The sequence below is a fragment of the Pantherophis guttatus genome, chromosome 2, assembly GCF_059756535.1.
Source record: "Pantherophis guttatus breed Tessera chromosome 2, ASM5975653v1, whole genome shotgun sequence".
Lineage (NCBI taxonomy): Eukaryota > Metazoa > Chordata > Lepidosauria > Squamata > Colubridae > Pantherophis > Pantherophis guttatus.
Window position 1 is genome coordinate 285,156,952 of NC_142064.1, and position 23,951 is coordinate 285,180,902.

A 23,951-nucleotide genomic window follows, 5' to 3' on the forward strand; every position below is an offset into this window, starting at 1 on the left:
TCATTAATAGTTAGCTCACTTATGTATGGAGAACAGCTTGAATTAATATCTAGGATTGGCCTACTGGAGCATGTTGAATAATGAAATTCCTTACATTTTTACATTTCTTTTGTTTGTAAGTTGCTCCTTGGTATTCATGCCTGGCCTTAGAATAATAATGAAGCATTTGGGGATGAAGATGCAGACCAGCAGACCAGCACTGGAACCTAAGATGGAGAAGACCTGCACAGCCACCATGTATTTCCCTTTGGTGCTCAGATAGGTGGGCACAAAGGAGACCCAGACACTGCAGAAGACCAGCATGCTGAAGGTGATCAGCTTGGCTTCATTGAAGGCCCCAGGGAGATTCCTGGCCAGGAAAGCCACTGTGAAGCAGATGGCAGCCAGGAAGCCCATGTAGCTGAGGGTGATATAGAACATGACAACGGATCCTTCGTTGCATTGCAGGATGATTACTCCATGCTGGGAGTGGAGGTCAGAGTCAGCAAATGGGGGAGAAACTCCCAGCCAGATGGAACAGATGATAATTTGGATAGCAGAACATGAAAGTATGATGGAGTTGGCCAAGCTCTTCCCCAGCCATCTTTTCACTCGGTTTCCTGGTTTTGTGGCCAGGAAAGCCATCACCACTGTGATGGTTTTGGCCAAGAGAGAAGAAATACCAACTGAGAAGATGATGCTGAAAACGGTTTGTCGGAGAAGGCAGGTGGCTTTTCTTGGTTGACCAATGAAGAGAAAAGGAGACAAGAAGCAAAGCAGGAGGGAGACCAGGAAGATGTAGGAGAGATCCCGATTGTTGGCTTTGACAATGGGAGTGTCTCGATATTTAATGAATAGGATTAAAACAAAGCCTGTGGTTAGGAACAGGAATAGGGCAAAGGCGACGAGGATAATTCCCAGATGTTCTTCATAGGATAGGAAGATTATTCTTTTGGGGATACATTGGACTCTGTTCTCAGTTGGATACTGATCTTCTGGGCACTTGGTGCATTTTTCAGTATCTGAGAAAACAAAAAGTAATTATATTTTTATCATTCCTCAAGTTTCAAAGAATTCAGGTGTTCCTAAGAAAGGCAAAATCAGAGGACACTTCAAAAGTGAGTCTTGGTAGTACAGTGGTCTAAAGCAACCTGTTATTAACATCAGCTGCTTGCAATTACTGCAGGTTCGAATCTTACCAGGCTCAAGGTTGATTCAGCCTTCCATCCTTTCTAAGGTAGATTAAATGAGGACCCAGTTTGTGGGGGGCAATAAGCTGACTTTGTATAAATATACAAAAGTATGAAGGCTATTGCTTAACACATTGTAAGCTGCCCTGAGTCTCCAGAGAAGGGCGGCATATAAATCAAATTAAAACAAAACAAAACTGAGAAGTAGAAAAGAGATTCCCTTTGATAGAAGTAAGCTTGCCCAATCCACAATGTCCTTCTATTATCTTGCTTGCTCATCGTTCAAGATATTTTTGTTATCTCTTTTTTTTTTTAATTTGATTTATATGGCGCTCTTCTCTGGAGACTAAGGGCGGCTTACAATGCATTAAGCAATAGCCTTCATACTTTTGTATATATTTATACAAAGTCAGCTTCTTGCCCCACATTTTACCTACCTTTGAAAGGATGGAAGGCTGAGTCAACCTTGAGCCTGGTGAGATTTGAACTTGCAGTAATTGCAGGCAGCTGGTGTTAATAACAGTGCTTTAGTCTGCTGTGCCACCAGGGCTCTATTTCTACCATTATGGCAGAAATTGGTCATGTTGAAAATTAAGTACAACCAAATAGTCAAGTTTAGATGTGTCTCTTTTAACATGCACATTGATCAAAATACTCTGGAAGAATCCAGCACCCTTTCCTTTGGGGTCACTCACCTTCCTGAGTGGAGAAGGTCCCCTCTGGACAAGGAACACAGTCATAACAGCAAACTGGCTCTCCTTCCCGAACTTGTTTGACAAATCCAGGATGACAATTTTCTACACATTGGGACTGAGGAAAAGACTAAGCAGAAAACCAAGGATCATCAAAGAAAACAAGACAAATCATTAATGGAAAATGGTAGTTGACATAAACATTAACAAAATAGTCTCTGGGTTTCACTTTAGGTAAACATGACTCTCTAAAAGTTTAAACTACTGATGTATTACATTACAACATAGGACTTTTCTTCTTAATAAAATATGGTAGGATGGAATTGAGAAAATATTTAACCATTAAGTGACAACCAGTGGGTTCCTCTTATGGCCACATTAACATGCATTCCTCCGTTCTTTATGTATCCATGTTTAATTAATATTAAATTTTAGAATAAATGTTATTTATTACATTTATTAACTTCTTATTCTGTTAGAGTAGGGGTGTCAAACCTGATTTCATTGAGGGCCACATCAGGATTGTGTTTGACCACAGAGGGCGGGGGGGGGTATGGGGCTTGGCCAGGGGGTGTGGCCAGGGTGGGCATGATATGGGACTCATGTGGGGGGCACCTGTGGTGGTCAAGTACTAATGGAGGACTTCACTGAGACCCTCACTCACTCTCATTATACAGGTAATCCTCGAGTTACGAATGTAAATAGAGCCTGCCAATTACATTTGTAACCCAAGTATTTGTTTGATTGAATCATGTTAAATGAACGTGATCACTCCCTGCTTTCCCCAATGCATTTGTTACTCGATTGCATAGGGGAGGGAAGAGCATGCGGGGCCTAGTGCTAAAGCAGGCCATCCAAGGCCTCCCCCCCAATCTACTGAGATATTTTATGTTCCTCTGGAGCTCCAAAAGAGGCTAACCCACTGGCAGAGAAGCCAAAGTGTCTGTCAGGTTTCGATGTCATCTCAAATAAATTGCACTCAATTTATTATTCAGATCAGGGGTGGGTTCTACTTACCTTTACTACCGGTTCGCAGCGGGGCTGCGCGCAGAAGCATTTTGATGACATCGGGGTCAGTGGGCGGAACCTCCCGCCAGTTTTACTACTGGTTCTATAGAACCGGTGCGAACCGAGGGCAACCCACCACTGATTCAGATGATGACGAAACTGTAAGAATGTGAAATCTAAGGAAAACATTTTTGCCAGCTTTGTGATAAAAGACTTCAGCTTGGGGCCATGTGGCTAGCAGGCTCTGGTAGTAGAAAAGGCCTGGGCGAGGCTACAGCAGCCTCCTGCTTCAGGACAGCTTCAGGGATTGAGGCAGCAGTGGCGGCGGCAGCCAATCAATGAGGAGCTTGTTTTCTTTGTATCATCAGGCTGAACTGCAAGACCTTGTTGATTGGCTGCCACACCCCACTCCTTTAAGCTCCTCATTCAAACTAGCCAGTCAGCAGCAAGCAGTAGGTGGCCCGTTGCCGGCTAGACTGTGCCCAAACTAAGCCTGCAGGCCCTCATGGCAGAGAAGCCGGTCTTTTAGTCAGAAAGCTGTTTTCCTTACATCTCACATTCTTACAGCTTCTTTACAATGTGGGTCAGCCTCTTCTGGAGCTCTTTGAAAAGTAAGTACATGTGAAATGAGGTGGGGAGGAATAAGTGGAATCTGGGATGCTAGCAAAGGGGGCACAGTCTGTGGAGAGGGCTGAATGGAGACTCAGAAGTCCATGCCCAGCACACGGGGGCTCCATTTTATTTATTTATTTATTTATTTATTTATTTATTTATTTATTTATTTATTATTTAAATTTGTATACCATCCTTCTCCTGTTGGACTCAGGGTGGTACACAGCCAAAAATAAAAAAAACATTCCAATACAAAATTTAAAATTTTTTAAAAGAATTACACAACTTTGGCCCAAAATTTAAAACTTCTCAACTAAAACCCATAGACAATTAAAAATCTAACATCTCAAAAGGGGAGGGGGGGGTTACACCAGCCCTGCTTGGTGGAAAAGGAAAGTTTTTAGGGCACGGCGAAAAGCCCAGAGATCTGGTATCATGCGTATCTCCGGGGGCAAATCGTTCCAGAGGGCAGGAGCTGCTACAGAGAAGGCCCTCCCCCTGGGAGTTGCCAGCCGACACTGCCTGGCTGATGACACCCTGAGGAGTCCCTCTTTATGGGAGCATACTGGCCGGTGGGAGTCTATCGGCGGCAGAAGGCGGTCCCGCAAATATTTGTTCCTATTTCTATACCCAAATACCTAAGTCCTATGGCATGGAGCACTTTAAAGGTGGTAACCAACACCTTGAAGCACACCTGGAAGACCACTGGAAGCCAATGCAGCTCATGCAGGAGAGCCGTCACATGGGAGTGACCCCTCACTCCCATAATCCCCTGCACGGCTGCATTCTGCACCAGTTGGAGACTCCAGGTGCTCCTCAAGGGGAGCCCCATGTAGAGAGCATTGCAGGAGTCCAGGCGGGAAGTGACGAGTGCCTGAGTGACTGTGTGTAACGAGTCCCGATCCAGAAAGGGACGCAACTGGCGAATCAGGTGAACCTGATGAAAAGCCCTCCCTGGCCACACCTGTCATATGCTCTTCTAAAGACAACTGTGCATCCAGGAGGACACCCAAGTTGCGAGCCCTCTCCATTTTGGCCTCTAATGGGCCAGGGAAGGCCTCTGGAGGCCCTATGCCCCATTTTGGCTGCCAGAGTGATGCAGGAGGCTGTCCACAGTGAACATGGGGCACAGTGGGACTGCATTCAGTCCCTTGTGCCCCATTTTCACTAGCGGAGGCACAGCAGACCGATCCTTTGCTATTTCCAGGCCAGCCCTGCAGGCCAGATCTAAGCATCCCACAGGCCGGATCTGGCCTCTGGGCCTTGAGTTTAATACTCCTGTATTAGAGTGATTGACATAGAATAAAATTGTGAGGAAGAAAGAAACCTCTGACAGGTAGTTCTGGAAAGATTTCCTCTAGACCGCATGTCATATCTGGTATCTTCAGCTCTGCGCTTTGCTGGCATCCTGTCATAAAATGTTAAGGGGGAGGGGGCAATTGGAATATAGAGATTAGAGATGAGAGGAAAGAGGGGTGATAGGTTTGATGGAAACCAGAAGTGTGAGAACCAGCCTGTTCCAGTCTTCAAGGACACCTAACTTGGAACAGAATGTGAAATTGCACCAAGTGGCGCCAAACATCCAAGCTGTTCCCAAAACACCTAAACAGCATGCTATTGGACAGAGATGGACCCGTCAATGGGGGAAAGCTGGGGAAAGAGGGGGAAATGTAATGTTTTGCATGGGAACTTCAGACCTAGCCTTACTTTTGCTGCAACCACTAATCCTTAGTAAAACAACCTATCACTTCAACCAAATGGAGTTGAGGTTCCTTCTTTCCTAGGCAGATCTGACACTACATAAAACATTGCAAAACCATTCCCCTTTGAAATGCAGTACATTGGCTTTTTAGAATTATAAGTGTCTCCTCCCCACATTCAATTCTTTGGGAAGGTTATCCACCTTGGTGACTAGGGTTAGCCCACTTAAAATGGGATCTAAGGCTTTGGAAAACAAAGAAAAGATGTCAATATTTCATGCACCTCATTGAGCATCTTTAGCTGTGAAAGAACAACTTGGTTGATAATAAGTCTCTGCCTTTTAAATCTCCCCAGTTGCAGTGTGATGGGATCTTTCTTGGGGAAAACCACGATGCTCTGGATGTCCAGATCTGCTGCTATGCCTCCATTTTTGTCCAAGTAACATTTGAATGTGGAAACATTGCAAAACTCATTCTTCTTCAGGAAGGGATGGAACTAGAATTGAAACATACAGGAATTTTAAAAGCAGAAACCTTGGCTTCTTATCCCACTTTAAGTCATATTTAAATGTTCTACAATTGCTAACTTGCAAATATTCTTAATTGGGAGAACAACAGTATCTTCAGAAATGAAAACCAGAGATTTAGCAAACTTTGTCAGTCATATTTTCACAAAATATATGTTGACAAAGTATCATTTACAAAATCTCTTAGTCACCAGGAATATTCTAGAGAAAATAGACTCATAAATGCCTTCAGAACAAATGGGAAAGAATGAGAAAGAATGGATTTATTAAGGAAAAAATTGCCAGGCAAATCTTCTCCAGATAGATCAGGCAGGAATCAAGAACTGATGAGCTAATTCAACTTCATTGTAAAGCTACATTAAGAGAATCTTGCAAGTACAAATGTCTACGGAGATTCTCAGTCATTTAGATCATGGTTGTCCCAAAGGTGCTTTGCTTGTCCCAAAGATGCTTTTTCAAACTTGCCAGTGTTTATGAAGTGGTTGTTTTGTTTCCCCAATGTACAGATCTGCACGTAGCTCGCTCCATTGTACTGCATATACCACGTTGTTTATTTTGTGTCTGGATGTTCTATCCTTGGAGTGAACAAGCTTCTGCCTTAGTGTATTCTTGGGTTTGAAGTGTACACATATGTTATGTTGGCTGAAGATCCTCCTGAACTCTTCTGATATTCCTGCAATGCATGGAATGACAACATTGCTTCGTTTATTGTTCTGTTCGTTGTCTGTTATGGAGGACCTCCTGTGGGGTCTTTTTTGAGATCTGATGAAGGCCCACTTGGGATAGCTACATGTTCTGAGGGCTGCCTTGATGTGTTTTTGTTCTTTTTCTTTTCCATCATTGCTGGTAGGCAGGTCTTCAGCTTGGTAGTGTAGGGTTCTGATGACTCCCATTTTGTGCTCCAATGGGTGGTGGGAATGCAATACTGCATTCTAGCAACTGTGCCACCACAGTTCTTATATATAATAATAGATAATAGATAATAAAAACTTCCTTTAAAATGTACCCAAATAATTTTTCATTTTTCTCAATTAATTAGGCATATAGATAACAATTAGTCATTATCATCTATTCTTCTATGTTGTCATTAATACAAACAGGTACAGTTGATAGTCATGCTATTGTGATGGAAGATGTGTACCCTAAGACAAAGCAATTTTGACTTCTTTTTTTTAAAAAAAATACCGAGCTTCAAGAAAAAATATTTATGATTTCCTGATACAAAGAGATCTTCTTCTGTCATATCTGTCATCGGACATTGGCGATAATGTTGGCGATTCTATTTTTATCAACAGCTGCACAAAAAACTGCTGTTGAGTTTTGTCCAAACCAGTCCCTTAGATTTTGAAGCCATGATGTTCTTCTGCCTGGGTCTCATTTGCCTTTAATCTTTCCTTGGAGGATTAAGTGAAGATGCATAAGTAAAGTCCAGTAGATAAATAACCGAGTTTTAGAAACTTGGACTTGATAAAATATGATATCTCAGACAAGAAAAACGAGATGGCCCCTACAATGTAGATCTTTCCTTAAGATGTCATTTCTACTTTTTTTCATGTATTATATGAAAATTAATATAATTTTAATTATAATAAATTAGTGTAATAAATTAGTAGTAGTAGTAGTATTTTAAATATTTGGTAATAATTATATAAATTATGATAATGTCATTAATATTTTGGATGAAAGGCAATTGAATGATATCATAATAGTTGAATGTGTAACACAGAATCAGATATAAAATTTAGAAAATATCTTGATGGTTTATTAAAATGGCTAAAACAAAGAGAAAGAAATCTAAGAGAGAGAAAGAAGTAAAAGTTCTCCACTAAAAGAACAAGAAAACAGAAGAAACACAAGAGACACCAAATGTGATAATATTTGCAAGAATGGTCTCAAAAGAATAGTTGGTTGCAATTTGAATGTGAGGTGGCAATGTGATGCTCATGGAAAGAAGGCAAATGCAACCATGGGACTCTCTAGAAATGAATGCTCTGGTTTGAGAAGATCCCAGCTCGTACCAGGTCCCCTTGGAAGCACCACTCTTGGGGGAGAAAACTAGATCAGGTTTAGGGAAGGGCAATGAAGCTAAGGAAGGGATGAAAGGAGCTGTTTATAACTTTGAGTAAAGATAACAAGATGTTTGATGTTGATCTATGGAATCTGACAGTTATAGGAATTCTGGGAACACCTTTTCCAACTAACACAATCTCTTGGTTGGAGAAGGGAGGATATATATATATAAGAGCCTTGGTGGCGCAGCAGACTAAAGCACTGTTAAATAACACCAGCTGCCTGCAATTACTGCAAGTTCAAATCTCATCAGGCTCAAGGTTGACTCAGCCTTCCATCCTTTCGAGATAGGTAAAATGAGGACCCGGTTTGTGGGGGCAATAAGCTGACTTTGTACAAAAAAGAACACCGCTTGTGGGGGGCGCGCGAAAGCCCTACTAAACAGGTATATACAAAAAGTATGAAGGCTATTGCTTAACGCATTGTAAGCCACCCTGAGTCTCCGGAAAAGGGCGGCATATAAATCGAACCAATAAATAAATAAATAGCACTCTTCCAATAACTGAAAGAAGTTACAAAGAAGCTTGAGCTCTGTTTGCTGTTTTCCCAGAGTGTCAGATGTGGAAAAATGAGTCCAGTCACAAGAGACTGAGCATCCTAAAGGGATGCTAAAAATCCTAAAAGGAGGAGCAGTTTTAGAACTGAGCCAGGGAATCAAAGTTCCATTTCCTCTTCTCTGATTGTCTTAATTCAGTTATTGAGTAGCCATCAGTCAGAAAAGTTTCAACCGGGGTTCCTGCACAGAAGAGGTGTCACCTAATTGGTCTCATTTAGGTGTCATTCAAATTTATAAATGTAGAATTCTATTATGCTAATCACAAACCTATACATACAGGAATTTATTTAGCCTGCATGAATCATTTTCTAAAATTACTAGTGTTTAATATAAAAAATATCAGTCATGGTGCCCTGTCTTTGTAACTTCATGGCCTGAGCAATTAGATTGACCAAACTTGATATCCTTTTGTGGCACAAGTAGGTTGTCAAGGTTATCCTCCTTCTGTGTTGGATTCCACCAGTGGTGAAATCTGAACCAGTTCGCTACCAGTTCTCTGGCCGCGCATGCACAATACACACCAAAAAGAGGCTTGGGAATTAAATAGAACAGCAAGGGGGGGGAATCAGCTGTGGCACATGATTTAGCTTTGCTAGAAAGCAGGATTTCCTGCTTTCTAGCAAAGCTAAACCCCATTGCACAGCTGATCATTGGAAATATCAGTTTGGAGGAACCGGTAGCTTTTTTAAACTACCAGTTTGTCCGAGCAGGTAGCTAACTACTGCTTCACCCGAACCAGTAGTTTTTATCACTATTGGTTTATTTATTTATTTATTTATTTGTTTTTTTATTCAATTTATATGCCGCCCCTCTCCAAAGACCCAGGGCGGTTCACCCGAACCGGAGTGAACTGGTAGCATTTCTGCCCTGGATTCCACCTATAAGGGAACTAAATATAATGGGATCCCATACCTGCCATGGATGCAGTCTTGGGGTTCCCAATCTCTCTTCAACCCCCTTTATTCTCCTCCTGGATCTGGACGAATATGCAGCATGCAAGGCATGGGCCAGAGTCTTAATGACACTGTAAAAATGGTGGTAACTTATGATCTTGATCGTGTTCCTTTTCTGTCGTGTCTCCAGTGGCGCTTTCTGGCTGCATCTTCTCCGGCCTTTGACAGAGAAGACATGCTTTATAAAGGAACAGAGAAAAGACTGATCTCCAAATGGTGGTTCCACAAAGAAATTGGGTTCAAAGGTATCTTCTTTTAGCCTTTGTTTTCCTGAAAAAGAAAAAGTCCAGACACTATGGATGTACTTGAGAAGTTTGTGTTTTTTCATTCTTTGTACTCCAACCATTGTCATGATCCAGACTTTCCTTTCAATGTATCCGGGCAAAATTTCAAATGTTAAATGGACAGGAAGAATTATGTCCAAAAATGAATCAAGTTCGATGAATAGAAAAAAGACATTGACTTGTCTCCAGTTAGAGATGGCATCCATGAGAGATGCTGTGTGTCTAGTTTTTGAGAATCTTTGTACTATCACAACACAGATTCCATTCCTGAAAAGCAAAGGAGTCAAAGTCCTCATGAAATTATCTCCTATTTCTGTGTCTGGAGCAAACAGACCAATCAAATTCCATCCGAAATGGAGAAGCAGTTGAATCGTTGCTGGGTAGAGGATCCCATTTTTGGGGAAAAATGGGTGGTAAAAGGGCAATTGACTTTTATCATGCAGAGACTCTGAAAAAAATTCAAAAGAGACCTGGGAAAGCAATGAAAAATGCTGTATCATATTTCCAGTCAGTTCAATTCCAAAATATTAGTTTTTAATAAATCCAACTTGGATCTCATGAACATTTTAGAATAGGTTATTGTTGATTAGTCTTTAGGCCATATTAAAATACAATATATACAACAAAGAACATTAACAATATCATACATAAAAATAGAATAAAATAAGTTAAGTAAAAGAGAATAAGAATGATCATATTTCTGTATCACCCTACAATTCACCAGAATCACAGGAGATATGCAAATCTGAACTGACATTGAAACAATAGATGTGCTATGTCTTATACCTCTGGAGTTCCACAAATACAAGTCTGTTCATTGTAAGGGATTTGGTTAATTTTCCATATTTAACCATTGTGTCCAGCTTCTCAAATATTTCTTGAGTAAATACTGCTCTAAAATATTTAGGCATTTCTGCATTTCAGAACTTGGCAATTTGGAAGCTCTGATTGTAGCAGCTCCTCCATTTCAATGCCCCAACCTTAATTGAGTATATTAGAGTAAAAAAAATGATATGGTCACTAATATGTTTGTAATTTTCTAAATAAGCTGGTTAATTAATGATAGCAGCCCACTATGATTTCATAAAACAAATGTGGGCCTAATGGTGAAGATGCTTGCTTCCCACCCAGAAGGTTGAGAGTTCAATCCTAAGTAGTGGCAGATATTTCTCTCCTAGGAAAAGCAAAAAAAATAAAAAATAAAAAAATCTGCTGTGAACTCCACATGATGTTGGGAAGGAAATCCAGCCAGTAAATTTATTTTTATTTTTATATTCTCAGCTCCATGCAGTCACCCTCAAGTGTACCACAAATTAATGGATTAGAGAACCATAGAAAGGGAGTTTAAGGGGTCCATGCCAGAATGCAGGAATAACACTAGGAAGAAAAGAGGTAGGAATTGGAATTCTTTACATAAATCTGGGATTTGTTCACCATTCACAATATCATTATTCTGGCTCATATGATGTACAAAGTATGTGTCATCTGCTTATTTGGACCAATATAAACAATATCATCAACATAAACAAGAACTATCTCATATATATTATCAGATCTTTTTGTAAACATGCATTCATCAGTTTCATGTGTTCAGTTTTCAGTGTTCACTTTATCGTTCAGTTATTGGGTCACTGTTGTATATTAGTAGTTGGACTAGACCCGACATTGCACTTAGTGTTAATCTCTTGTCCCGACACATGGGTAAGGCAAGACAGTTTCATTTGACATGTGTTAAGAAATTATTGAAATACCTAAAGCACACTAAAAATATGAGGTTATTGTTAGAACCAACACATACTGATTATGCAGAATTATGTTGTTATGCAGATTCTGATTGGGCGAGTGATAAGAAATCACGTAAAAGTACTTCAGGTTATATGATGTTCTTAAATGGATGTCCAGTTTACTGGCATGTGCGAAAACAGAATTTTGTTTCTTGTTCATCTACTGAGGCTGAATATGCTTGTGTTTCAGATGCATGTAATTTTCTAACGTGGTTTGATGCTTTGGTCACAGATATCTGGACACACCTGAACCGACTGATCACTGTGATGGAAGACAATGAATCTGTGGTTTATATTTGTGAATCACGTTTCGCAGGTTCTAGGTCCAGACACATTGACATCCGTTATAAAAATATAAAACAATTAGTGAAACAAGGTTTTGTAAAATTGCACTATGTACCTACACATGATCAGATTGCTGATATGCTCAACAAACCACTTCCAGCAGCTCAGCACAAGTATCTGCATAAGAAGATGTGCCTTACCTGATGGCTATACCTGATGTATGCTCAACTGACAAAGAAGGGGTTGTCACTGCATTATGTATTTGTCAGCTGAGCTTCCATCCTAAGACTTACGGTAGTCTGGCCAAGAACTTTATCACGTCTCTGTAGCAACAGAGATAAGACTGTCTTGTGATTTCTGAGCTACTGCGCATGTCCAGGTTTAAGGAAGAAACTTCCTGCTTTCTTTTTCCTTTGTCCATCTATGTTGTAAAACTGCCGGTATCAATGTAGTTAGTAAGTTTGTTTTATTTCTTTATAATAAAATGTTTCTTAGAATATATTTCGGGGTTTCTTTCTTTAAAGTACACAGCATGGAAAAACAAGATCCATCCATCTCTAATCAAGTGCAATTACCCCAGGGGGGAGTATCGAAGCTTATTTACGCTCCGACAGTATGTGCCTTCCTTTGATGCCGGAGACCTTTTGATTAGACACAAATCTCTCTTCATCTTCACCTGTGTGCAACAGAAGCCCCTCAAAGCAGTGAAGATTTGATATGAATGCTTTTATCCTTGCTCCCTTCACACTGTAGAATGCAATCCCTAGCCATGGCTAGGGATTAAATGCTCATAGGGAAAAGCAGTTCTTGAATTCTACAGGGAAGATATAGTTGAATCCATTACTCAGCTGCCACCACCCTGTTCACTTTACCTATAAAGAAACACAAACCTGAGGTACTTTGTAGGTGCCTACTAATGTTGACATCTGAATGGAGATGTCACTGGCAGCTCCATCAATAAGAGTCAAAAGGTTGTCCTTCCTTCCACAGCTGTAATTGGGAACATTGGCTTCTCCAGTAGAGAGCATGTCCAGCAAAGCATCTGAAGTTCCAAATGTGTTCAAATAGTTGTCATGAATGTTGTAGCCAAGTGTGAAATTGTGCAGGAGTCGGTGATCCTTGTTGATGACTTGAATAGCAAAAATGTAACGTAGTATTCTTAGCTTGTCTGAAGGTAAACTATTGCAAAAATGTGTTCATCTTATTATCATCATCATTAACAGCAATAACAAAACACTTATTCAATTTAATCCTCTGTCTCCAAAAGACCTCAGAGTGTTAAAACAAAAAATGATCCAATACCAGAGACAAAGGATATTCACCCATCCCCATTTCATTTCAAGAAGATGAGACGAAAGTTAAGAATAATATATGCCCCATTATATATAGCAGTACTATTTTTCATCTTCCCAGGAACCAGGATTCCAAATCATTCAATCATTAAAGTAGAACCATCATAAAAGAAGGAGACTGTTTCATATTTGACCCAGAATAGCAATTCTAGAAATAAGTCTTCCTTTATTTGCTACAATGATCAGGTATTGAATATAAACGAGCTGTTGTAAAAATATTGAGAAGTCTGGATAGAGGCAACTATAACCCTTTCAACCACTACTTTAGACAAATGTTAGCATTCAACTGATAAACTGAGGATTGGATGTAATCTGACTTCTTTCATGTTTTTTTCCCAAATCCATCTTTGGATTTGAGTCTCTTTCTCAAAATGAGACAAAAGAGGGAAGTCGTGGAAATGAAAACAATTCAAGAAATTTGACAGGTCATGCAATTTAGAAGTACATAAATTAGAAGAAAAGAAGAAGAGTGTTACAAGTGCAGTTGGAGGGGATGCAATTCCATCACACTGAAAGACTTACAATTGTATCTGATTGTAAGGAACCATGTTGAAAGGCAACATTACACGCAATATTTTTGTGGCAGAGAGGACTACATTAATGAGATGGTCTCCTGGTCTGTAATAGCTCCATGGCCTTTCTCCATCCTGGTGCTCCAAATGCAGCAGGCACTTCGTTTTATGTCTCCCAGAGATTGGCAGAGACATCAACAGCATTAGAAGCAGGAGCAGAAGCTCCATAATCCATAGGACACTGAATCAATCCGTTTCTAAACAAATACAAGGTTTAGAAGAATCCAAAGCACTCTTGCAAGATGGAAAAGCCAGTGAGTTTCCTAATTGAGACGTAGAGAAACTCAGCTTCACATGGAAAGGAGAGAAAGATACATTCAAGAGCACAGCCCCTGCCTGTCTCAAAATGTGTGCCACACAGAGTTCATATAGCCTTTGGTGATGCAAGATCCTTTGCACATTGCTTCAATCTGATGTTTACATCAAAGGAAGTCACTGGAGCAGAAGATGTCTCAAAGATCAGAATGGTGATCATTATAATAAGAAGCCATTTCTTCTCTGGGGATCCTGAAGTACTTTTGGGGCCCTGTGTGCAGACGTTACATGGAAGTTCTCATTCATCCAGGTCCTGGTTGTGCCAATGGTGCTTTTATTTTAAAGGCACTTGGATGTTCTGATTTTTCTTTAAGATGTTTCGCTTCTCATCCAAGAAGCTTCTTCAGTGCAAGGCAGCTCCCTCCTTGGAGGCAGCCAGCAAGCAAACAAATGTGGCACTCTGGCTGGGAGGTGGCAGCAGAGACCCCACCTCTGGTTGGTGAGAGCAGAGCAGGCAGGGCACGCACCTTCCCTGCCACCGCCCAGCCAGAGGCGGTGGCTAACATCTACATTGATTGTTAGTGTTAAATATTTTTTAACACTAGGAGGAGGTGCCTAAAATGGCCGCCATGGTTTTTTGAGCTCCACTGGGGATGGGGATGGGGCATCCTGATGGAATGCAGAGGCTTTAGGGGGGCTTTGGTTATGTCCCCTGATATGGACTGGTAAGGGGAGCATTTGAGGCTTGGCAGGTCCAAGTTTTACCTTTGGAGGTTCCCAGGAAACGCCAAGCATCCCGGAGTTGCTGCCCCATGAGGCGACTCGGACAGTGGTTTTTTTTCACCGCAGTCTTCGCCGCGAGTCAGCTGGATGGCGGTGTGGCACTGCGGCGGTGGGGGGCGGCGAGGTAGAGACCCCCATGGACCCCAATTCAATGTCGTCCAGCTGTATGGCTGGGGAATCACTCGGTGACGGCCTCCCTGGAGTCAGCTGGCACCCGCCGAATGGGAGGAGATTGCCGGTGGCGTGTGTGGAGGATAGTCAATGGCGGAGCGACCCCGTCCCAGGTGCGGCTTAGTGGAGGAGAGGCCGAGCCAAGAGAGACGAGGGGAGCTGTGCACCGAGCTCAGGCTCTGTTTGCCTGAACCTAGGGGAGTCTCCCCCCTTCACTGTGGACCGTAGCATCTTGGGGCCTGTGGAGCCGCGAACCGGAATTTGCTGGTCCACCTGTGGAGGGAAGGTATTCAGGGGGCCTGCTTATACCATCCAAGCTGGTTGGGCTGGGCTGGGGGTCACAGGCGGTTGAAGGCTTTGCCTGGATGTTCCATTTCTGCTGCTTTGACCCCCCGGATTGTCTCTGCTACAACCGCCTGGACTGGTTATGGCATCAAGAGCCCTTGACCTTCTTTTCTCCAGCCCTATAATGGTCAGTTCTTTGGGTGTGCTTGCCCGCTGCCATGAGGGCGGCTGTGGACTTATTGTATGACCAAGTCATGTTGCGTTGGGAGAGCATCAACGACGTATGGATCCTACCCGGATGATTCCTACCTGGCCTAGGAACCTTGCTGCGGTGAGAGAGCGGTGAGGATTACCATCGCCTGTCATTTTCCTACTGCTGTGAGAGGGCTTCTGGGAATGCAGGCTCCTATTCCTATTGCTAGGGCAGACTTTGGACTTTAGACCTTGAACTACTGACCTGTGATCTTGATAGGCCACGCTACCATGGACATTCCCATCTCTGCGTTTGAGGATGACTCTACGAACTTATACAATCGTGGACGTGGTCGCCCTGAGAAATTCCCCCCATTCTTGAGTGTGGCCAGTGGGCCTTGCAAAGACTTACCTTAATGATAGGTCCTGGGACCCCGAGAGGGGGCACAAGGGTTTTAAGGGTTTTAGAGGACATAAATTGAAGAGTTTTTTAACAAAATTTTTAACAAAAATTTTAAGGGGACCCGGGAGGGGGGAGGGGGTTGTAGAGAGGGACCTGGGGGGTTCATATAGCTACTGTACGGGATGGTGGGTTGGATGGGCGCAGCAGAGGGTTTGAGGAGAGTAGTTTGACTGGGGAGCTGGGGGGTTAAAGGAAGGGCAATTCAATTGAAATAATAAGTGGGAGGGGCAGGTATGGCAGGTGCAGGGGGCCATATCATGTTCCGGGGGTGCGCATGCGCTGTCTACGAGCGATTGTGCACTCCGGCCCCCAAAGCGCAGCTCGTGTCCTGGGTTGCACAGAGTCTCAGGCCCTGGGTCCTCGGCTGATGTTATGTAATGCCAGGTCGGTAGTTAATAAAGCCCCCCTCATTTGTGATCTTATTATGGAGGGAGGTGCGGACCTGGCAGGAATCACGGAGACCTGGTTGGGCCAGGAGGGGGGGGTTCCCCTCATTGAAATGTGCCCTCCAGGTTTCCGTGCATTTCATCAGCTGAGGGCTCAGGGGAGGGGTGGGGGAGTAGTGGCAATTATAAGAGAAAGTCTTTGTCTGAGGGAGGACACTGTTCCTCAGATAGCTGGATGTGAGTCTCTTTTTGTGAAGTGGGGTCGTGGGGTGCAGATGGGTTTGCTGACTGCATACCTGTCTCCTTGCCATGTAGCGGCGACCCTGCCTGAGCTACTTGATGTGATTGCCGGGGTGGCAGTGGACACCCCCAGACTTATTGTCATGGGGGATTTCAACCTGCCATCCGCCGGTGAGGCATCAGAGATGGCTCGGGAGTTCATGGCTGCCATGACGGCCATGGACCTGACCCAGTTAGTTCAAGGCCCCACTCACATAGGGGGACACAATCTGGACTTGATTTTCATCTCTGGTCAGTGGTTGAATGATCTAGGTAGAGGGCACTTAGACATCAAACCCTTGTCATGGACAGATCATTCCCTCCTTCATTTGGACTTTCGAGCCGCTCCCCCTTGCCGCAGGGAGATGGAACCAATCAGATGGTTCTGTCCCAGGCACCTGATGGACCCTGAAAGGTTCCTGATGGAGCTTGGGCCGTTTCCTGAGACCCTGGCACACGACTCAACTGAAGACATGGTAGCCGCCTGGGATAGTACGGCCACCGGAGTTTTGGATCGTGTCGTGCCTTTGTGGCCTCTGACCCGATGTCGATCTCAATTGGCTTCTTGGTTCTCTGAGGAACTGAGAGAGATGAAGCATCAGAAAAGATGCCTAGAGAGCGTCTGGAGGACTAGTCAATCCGAACCTGATCAAACACAGGTGAGATCTTATATCAAGACCTACATAGTGGCGATAAAAGTGGCAAAATCTAATTATTTTTCCGCTCTTATCACATCTGCAGAGAACCACCCAGCCGCTCTGTTTAGGGTGATCCACTCCCTTCTGCAGGGGGGGGTGGAGTGCGGGAAGATCCCTTGCAGGGTCGAGCTGAGGATTTTGTGCAATTCCTGCATGATAAAGTCACTCAGATTCGGGAAGGCTTGGACTCCGATTGGGTGAGTCTGGGGAGGGAGACAGGGATTGGTCTTGAGAATGTTATCTGGGAAGAGTTTGACCCTGTGGTTCCTGAGGACATGGACAGGATTCTGGTTAGGCTTAGTGCTACCACATGTTTATTGGACCCGTGTCCTTCCTGGTTGGTACTGGCCCCCCAGGAGGTTACACAAGGCTGGCTCCAGGGGGTTATAAATGCTTCTTTGAGTGAGAGTGCCTTTCCTGCAGCCTTGAAAGAGGTGGTGGTGAGGCCCCTCCTCAAGAAGCCTTCCCTGGACCCGGCTGTATTAGCAAACTACCGTCCAGTCTACAACCTTTGTTTTGTTGCGAAGGTTGTTGAGAGTGTGGTGACACGACAGCTACCCCGGTACCTGGAGGAAGCTGTCTATCTGGACCCATACCAGTCGGGTTTCAGACAGGGGTACAGCATGGAAACGGCATTGGTCAAATTGGTTGATGATCTCTGGAGGGCTCAGGACAGGGGTTGCTCCTCTGTCCTGGTCCTATTAGATCTCTCAGTGGCTTTTGATACCATTGACCATGGTATCATGCTGCAGTGGTTGAGGGGGTTAGGAATAGGAGGCACCGTGCTATGGTGGTTCTTCTCCTTCCTCTCCGACCATTTGCAGTTTGTATTGGCAGGGGGGCAGAGGTTGACCTCGAGGCGCCTTGCTTGGGGGGTGCCACAGGGGTCGGTCCTCTCGCCCCTTCTGTTCAACATTTATGTGAAACCACTGGGTGAGATCATCCGTGGTTTTGGGGTGAGAGTCCATCAGTACGCTGATGACACTCAGCTGTACATCTCCACCACAGACAACCCCAATGATGCCCTTGATGTGATGTCCCACTGCCTGGAGGCCATGCGGGTCTGGATGGGGAGAAATAGGCTGAAACTCAACCCTTCCAAGACCAAGTGTCTGTGGCTTCTGGTGTCCTGGTATAGTCAGCTGGTGCCATCGCTGACTATTGGGGGTGAATCCTTGCCCCTCACAGAGAGGGCTTGCAATCTGGGTGTCCTCCTGGACACACGGCTGTCTTTAGAAGAGCATATGACGGCCGTGGCCAGGGTTTATTTTTATCAGGTTCGCATGATACGCCAGTTGCGCCCCTTTCTGGATTGAGACTCCTTATGCACAGTCACAGTCATGCTCTCGTCACTTCTCGATGGACTACTGTAATGCTCTACATGGGGCTCCCCTTGAGGAGCACCCAGAGGCTCCAACTGGTCCAGAATGCGGCCGCGTGGGTGATTATGGGAGCGACATGGTGCTCCCATGTAATACCTCTCCTGTGTGAGCTGCACTGGCTTCCGGTGGTCTTCCAGGTACACTTCAAGGTATTGGTTCTCACCTTTAAAGCGCTCCATGGTTTAGGACCGGGTTATTTACGAGACCGCCTTCTGCCACTGATAACCTCCCACTGGCCAATATGCTCTCACAGAGAGGGCCTCCTCAGGGTGCCGTTGGTCAGGTAATGTCAGCTGGCGGCCCCAGGGGGAGAGCCTTCTCTGTGGGGGCACCCACCCTCTGGAATGAGCTACCCCCAGGAATATGACTGATCCCGGATCTCTGTACTTTCCGCAAGGCCCTGAAGACTTTTTTATTTCAGTAAGCCAGGCTGGCCTAAAAGAATTTTAATGGGTTAGTTTTAAATTTTATAGATGAGGGGTTTTAAATTGGGAGGCCAAATGATTTAATTATATTTTAAACTATCTTAACTTTTATAGTGTATGTATTTTAATCTTGGCTGTCCACCGCCTTGAGTCCTGTGGGAGAAGGGTGGTATACAAATTTTATAAATAAATAAATAAATAAATAAATAAATAAATAAATAAATAAATAAATAAATTTGCTCTATTTAGGTGATCCTGAGGGCAGAGATCAAAGTGGCCTCAATGACTCTCGAAAACAGGGTTGTCAAACTCGCGGCCCATGAACCTGATGTGTTACATGCTGGCCCTGCTCCCACCTGGTTTAGCGAAGGGGAAAAAAGTCACAATATTTTATGTGTTGCCACTGTGACGACATGAGTTTGACACTCCTGCTCTAAAAGGATGCAAATGACCAGATGTCTGCAAGGAGTATAAATCCTTACATTCCCCACCATTCAGTCAGAGCTGAAGAAGCTTCTTGCATGAGTAGTGAAATGTCTTCAAAGAAAAAGTAACAGTCCAATTATTTAAAACGGAACATTAGGCCAGGCCAGCCTGCTGGAACAAAAATGTTTTGAGAGCATGACGAAAAGTGCGCAGATCCAGGATCCTCCGTATCTCCGGGGGGAGCTCATTCCAGATGGTAGGTCCCCCACAGAGAAGGCTCTCCCCTGGGGGCCACCAGTCAATACTGTTTGGCCGACGGCACCCTGAGAAGCCCTTCTCTATGGGAACGTACTGGTCAGTGAGAGGTTATTGGTGGCAGAAGGCGGTCTTGTAGATACCCCAGTCCGATGCCATGGAGTGCTCTAAAGGTGGTGACCAAAACCTTGAAGTGCACCCGGAAGACCACCGGGAGCCAGTGCAGGTCGCGTAGTAGGGGGGTCACATGGGAGTGCCACGTCACTCCCATAACCACCTGCGCGGCTGCATTCTGGACCAGCTGGAGCCTCCGGGTGCTTCTCAAGGGGAGCCCCATGTAGAGAGCATTGCAGTAGTCCAGGCAGGAAGTAATGAGAGCATGAGTGACCGTACTTAATGAGTCCCAATCCAGAAAGGGATGCAACTGGCAAATCAGGCGAACCAGATAGAAAGTCCCCCTGGCCACAGCCATCAAGTGCTCTTCCAAAAACAGCTGTGAGTCCAGGAGGACTCCCAAGTTGCGAGCCCTCTCCGTGGGGGCCAATAACTCGCCTCCAATAGTCAGTGATGGCACCAATTGACTATATCAGGATGTCGGAAACCACAGCCACTCGGTCTTGGATGGGTTGAGCCTGAGTCTGTTTCTCTCCATCCAGATCTGCACAGCCTCCAGACACTGGGACATCACTTCAAGGGCATCATTGGGTGGTCTGGGGTGGAGATGTGCAGCTAAGTGTCATCAGTATACTGGTGGTACTTCACCACAAAACCACCAATGATCTCACCCAGCGGCTTCACATAAATGTTGAACAGAAGGGGCGAGAGGACCGACCTGTCAGGTTTTCAGGCCATCTTCAAATAAATTGTGTCTCAAACAAAGTCTTTTTTGAAACAAACTTCCATTTTATTTAGCATGGCAACTTTTACACTGACTCCATGCAGCCAGCACTGACGTGCTGACCCCAAATCCCTCCTCTTCCTTCCCCCACTCCACTGCATTCATTGGCCATCTTCCCAATCATTCACCTCTAATCTACTGCTCCAATTCAAAGAATTTCCCCCCTCCCATTCATCTCCTAGGGGACATTGTCTCCAGCTAAAATAAGTAGGTGAAAGGCAACCGTCCCGTTGCAGATACTTGCGTTCTCCTTCTTATGTCAGCACTAGGATAAATGCATCTTGACGTGCTGACACGACCCTTGTGGCACCCCACATACAAGGGGCCTCGGGGTAGACCTCTGCTCCCCTGTCAACACAGACTGCGACCAGTCAGAGAGAAAGGAAGAGAACCCTCACCCCTAACTCCTCTAACCGGTGCAGCATTATACCATGGTCGATGGTATCAAAAGCTGCTGAGATGTCTAATAGGACCAGGTCAGAGGAACAACCCCTGTCCCAAGCCCTCCAGAGATCATCAACCAATGCGACCAATGCCGTTTCCATGCTGTACACAGGCCTGAAGCCCGACTGGAATGGATACAGATACGACGATTCATCCAGGTACTGGGGGAGCTGTCGCGCTACCACACTCTCAACAACCTTCGCAACAAAGCAAAGATTGGAGACTGGATGATAATTTGCCAACATTGCCGCATCCAGGGAGGGCTTCTTGAGGAGGGGCCTCACCACCGCCTCTTTCAAGGTGGCGGGGAAGACACCCTCACTCAAAGAAGCATTTATAATCCCCTGGAGCCAGCCTCGCGTAACCTCCTGAGAGACCAGCACCAGCCAGGAGGGACACGGGTCCAATAAACATGTGGCTGTGCTCAGTCTACCCAGTATCCTGTCCACGTCTTTGGGTGTCACAGAATCAAACTCTTCCCAGATAATACTCACAAGTCCTGCCTCCGTCCTCCCCCCTGAATCTACCCAGTCAGAGTCCAGGTGTACCCAAATCTGAGTGATTTTCTCACACAGATACTGTACAAAGTCCTCGACTCTACCCTCAAAGGGGTCCTCCCATGATTCCTGGTGGAGCAGGGGGCAGGTCACCCTAAACAGGGTGGCTGGGTGATTATCTGATGATGCAATAAGAGTGGCAAAATAGTTATATTTCACCGCTTTTATCGCCACCAGGTAGGTCTTAATATGAGACCTTACCAGTGTTCGGTCAGATTCAGAATGGCTGGCCCTCCAACTGCTCTCCAGGCATCTTTTCTGGCACTTCATCTCCCTCAGCTCCTCAGTGAACCAAGAAGCCAGGCGAGACCAGCGCCAGGTCAGAGGCCGCAATGGCACGACCCGATCCAAAGCTCCAGAGGCCACCCTATCCCAGGCGGCCACCAGGTCCTCAGCCGAGCCATGAGCCAGAGCCTCAGGAAATGGCCCAAGCTCCATCTGGAACCTATCCAGATCCATCAGACACCTGGGGCGGAACCACCTCATCGGTTCCGCCTCCCTGCGGTGGGGTGAGGCGGTTCAAAGATCTAAGCAAAGGAGGGAGTGATCCGACCATGACAAGGGCTCAATCACTATATCCCCTATCTCAAGATCACTCAACCACTGACCAGAGTGGCTCAGTCCTCCGAGCCTATCTTATCGGAGGAAGAAGGCTCCGAACATGAAGGAGAGGAGACAGCCAGGCCTCCCTCTCCAGGACCCTCCTCTCTGGCAATTCCTCAGGTATCTCCTGAAGGAGAAGAGATTGGCCAGGAGCCAGGTGTTTCCGAGCCGTCGGATAATGATGAAGAAACATTGTGATATGATTAAGATTGATTAATAGAAATAAAAATCAGTGAGTTAATTTGAAATTAAAACTGTATTGATATAATAGATTTGTTTAGATGATGATGTTAGAATTTATCTTAAAACTTGTTCTTATAGGTTTCGAACTTTTACTGTAGAGCTTTGACTAAAAATTCTTCTATGTTTTGATTTTTAATTTTAAAAGATATAATGGGAAATTGTGAATGGAGCCTTTTTAAAATGTAAGCAATTGTACCTATTCATGACCGGATCGAGACTTCGCTCTCGAAAGAGATGTATTTTAAGTGTTATGTTGGGAAAAATAAAAAATATTTTTGGGGAAAAAAAAGAAACATTGTGGTTGGACCCACGCCAGCGTCGGAGAGACAAGCGTGCGCAGCAGAAAAGGAGGCGTGCCAGAGATTAAGCTGAGTCACTGGACCACACCCCACAGGCTATCAAAGGGAGTGTGGTGGCCATTCGGACTCTGTGATGGACAAAGCTAATCTCTGGTGAGGCACTTTGCACCTTTGGACACAACGCCTATTTGCTGTGGATTTAATTACAAACTGGACTATTCAAACTGTGTGTATTTTTGTCTGTATGATCGGAGTAAAAGTTCTTGGCAGGCAGCCACGGAGTTGCTGCCAAGTTCCTTATCACTGACGTTGAGTGTTTTGAAGAGTTTATTTAACCCTCGGCTGGCTGGTTGGGTGTGCAGGTTAAAATCCCCCATGACCATAAGCCTGGGGGTGTCAACTGCCACCGCGGCTATAACGCTGAGCAGCTCAGGCAGGGCCGCCGCCATGTGGCAGGGAGCCAGTATGTAACCAGCAATCCCATCTGCACCCCATGACCCCACTTCACAAGGAGGGACTCACATCCAGCCATCTGAGGAACAGTGGCCTCCCTCGGACCAAGACCTTCTCTAATAACAACCGCCACCCCGCCCCTCCCCTGTGCCCTATCTCTTGGAAAAAGCACCTTTAGGACATCACCATACTTCAAATCTACACTTCATCTGTAGTCTCAAATGATGATGAAATTGAACAAAACGAAACAAAATAAAGGGCTAGTAGACAGGCCTTCGTTGCAAGGGGTGGAACTTCCATTTCACTGGGGACAGAACATTTAAAAGCATTTTTTTCAGCTGAAGAGGTTGTAGAAAAAAAATGCTTTTAAAAATAAAAAAAAGCCTCTGACGATCAGGCAACTCAGTTGGGATCATCAGAGGTTTTTAAAAGAAAAAAAGCTTCTGACGATCAGGCAACTCATCTGGGATCGTCAGAGGCTTTTAAAAGAAAAAAAGCTTCTGACGATCAGGCAACTCATCTGGGATTATCATAGGCTTTTAAAAGCATTTTTTTTTGGCCGAAGAGGTTGTAGAAAAAATGGTTTTAAAAGTAAAAAAAAAAAAAGTTGGCCATGCCCACTCAGTCACATTACCCCCACCAAGCCACGCCCACAGAACCGGTACTAACAAATTTTACATTTCACCACTGCCGAGAACCTTTATACTTTGAAGTGTCTTTGTCTCTGATCGCACGGCTTAGCTGGACATGGGGCTGCGGGGGGGGGGCAGGAATTTTTGCTACCGGTTCTCCGAACCACCCGCCAACATTGCTACTGGATTGGGCAATCCGGTCTGAACCGGGAGCATTTCACCCTTGATTCTCGGTGTCTAACATGAATACTGAAGGGC

General features: G+C 44.7%; 1 protein-coding gene and 1 long non-coding RNA gene across 2 annotated transcripts in view; one reads left to right on the plus strand and one right to left on the minus strand.

Annotated features, from left to right (window-relative positions):
* Positions 1-772: 772 nt before the first annotated feature.
* LOC117657465 (uncharacterized) lies at positions 773-2,110 on the minus strand. Its single transcript, XR_004589119.3, has 2 exons — positions 1,865-2,110; positions 773-1,001 (listed from the first exon to the last, which is right to left on the minus strand). It is a non-coding gene; the product is annotated as an uncharacterized LOC117657465 (long non-coding RNA).
* A 13,970-nt stretch (positions 2,111-16,080) lies between these two features.
* The window catches only part of LOC148116067 (uncharacterized), a 32,845-nt gene continuing 24,974 nt past the window's right edge, over positions 16,081-23,951 (plus strand). Inside the window, exon 1 of the mRNA XM_087885375.1 lies at positions 16,081-17,079. Coding sequence (XP_087741501.1) covers positions 16,081-17,079 — 999 coding nt within the window. The remainder of the gene's footprint in view (positions 17,080-23,951) is intronic.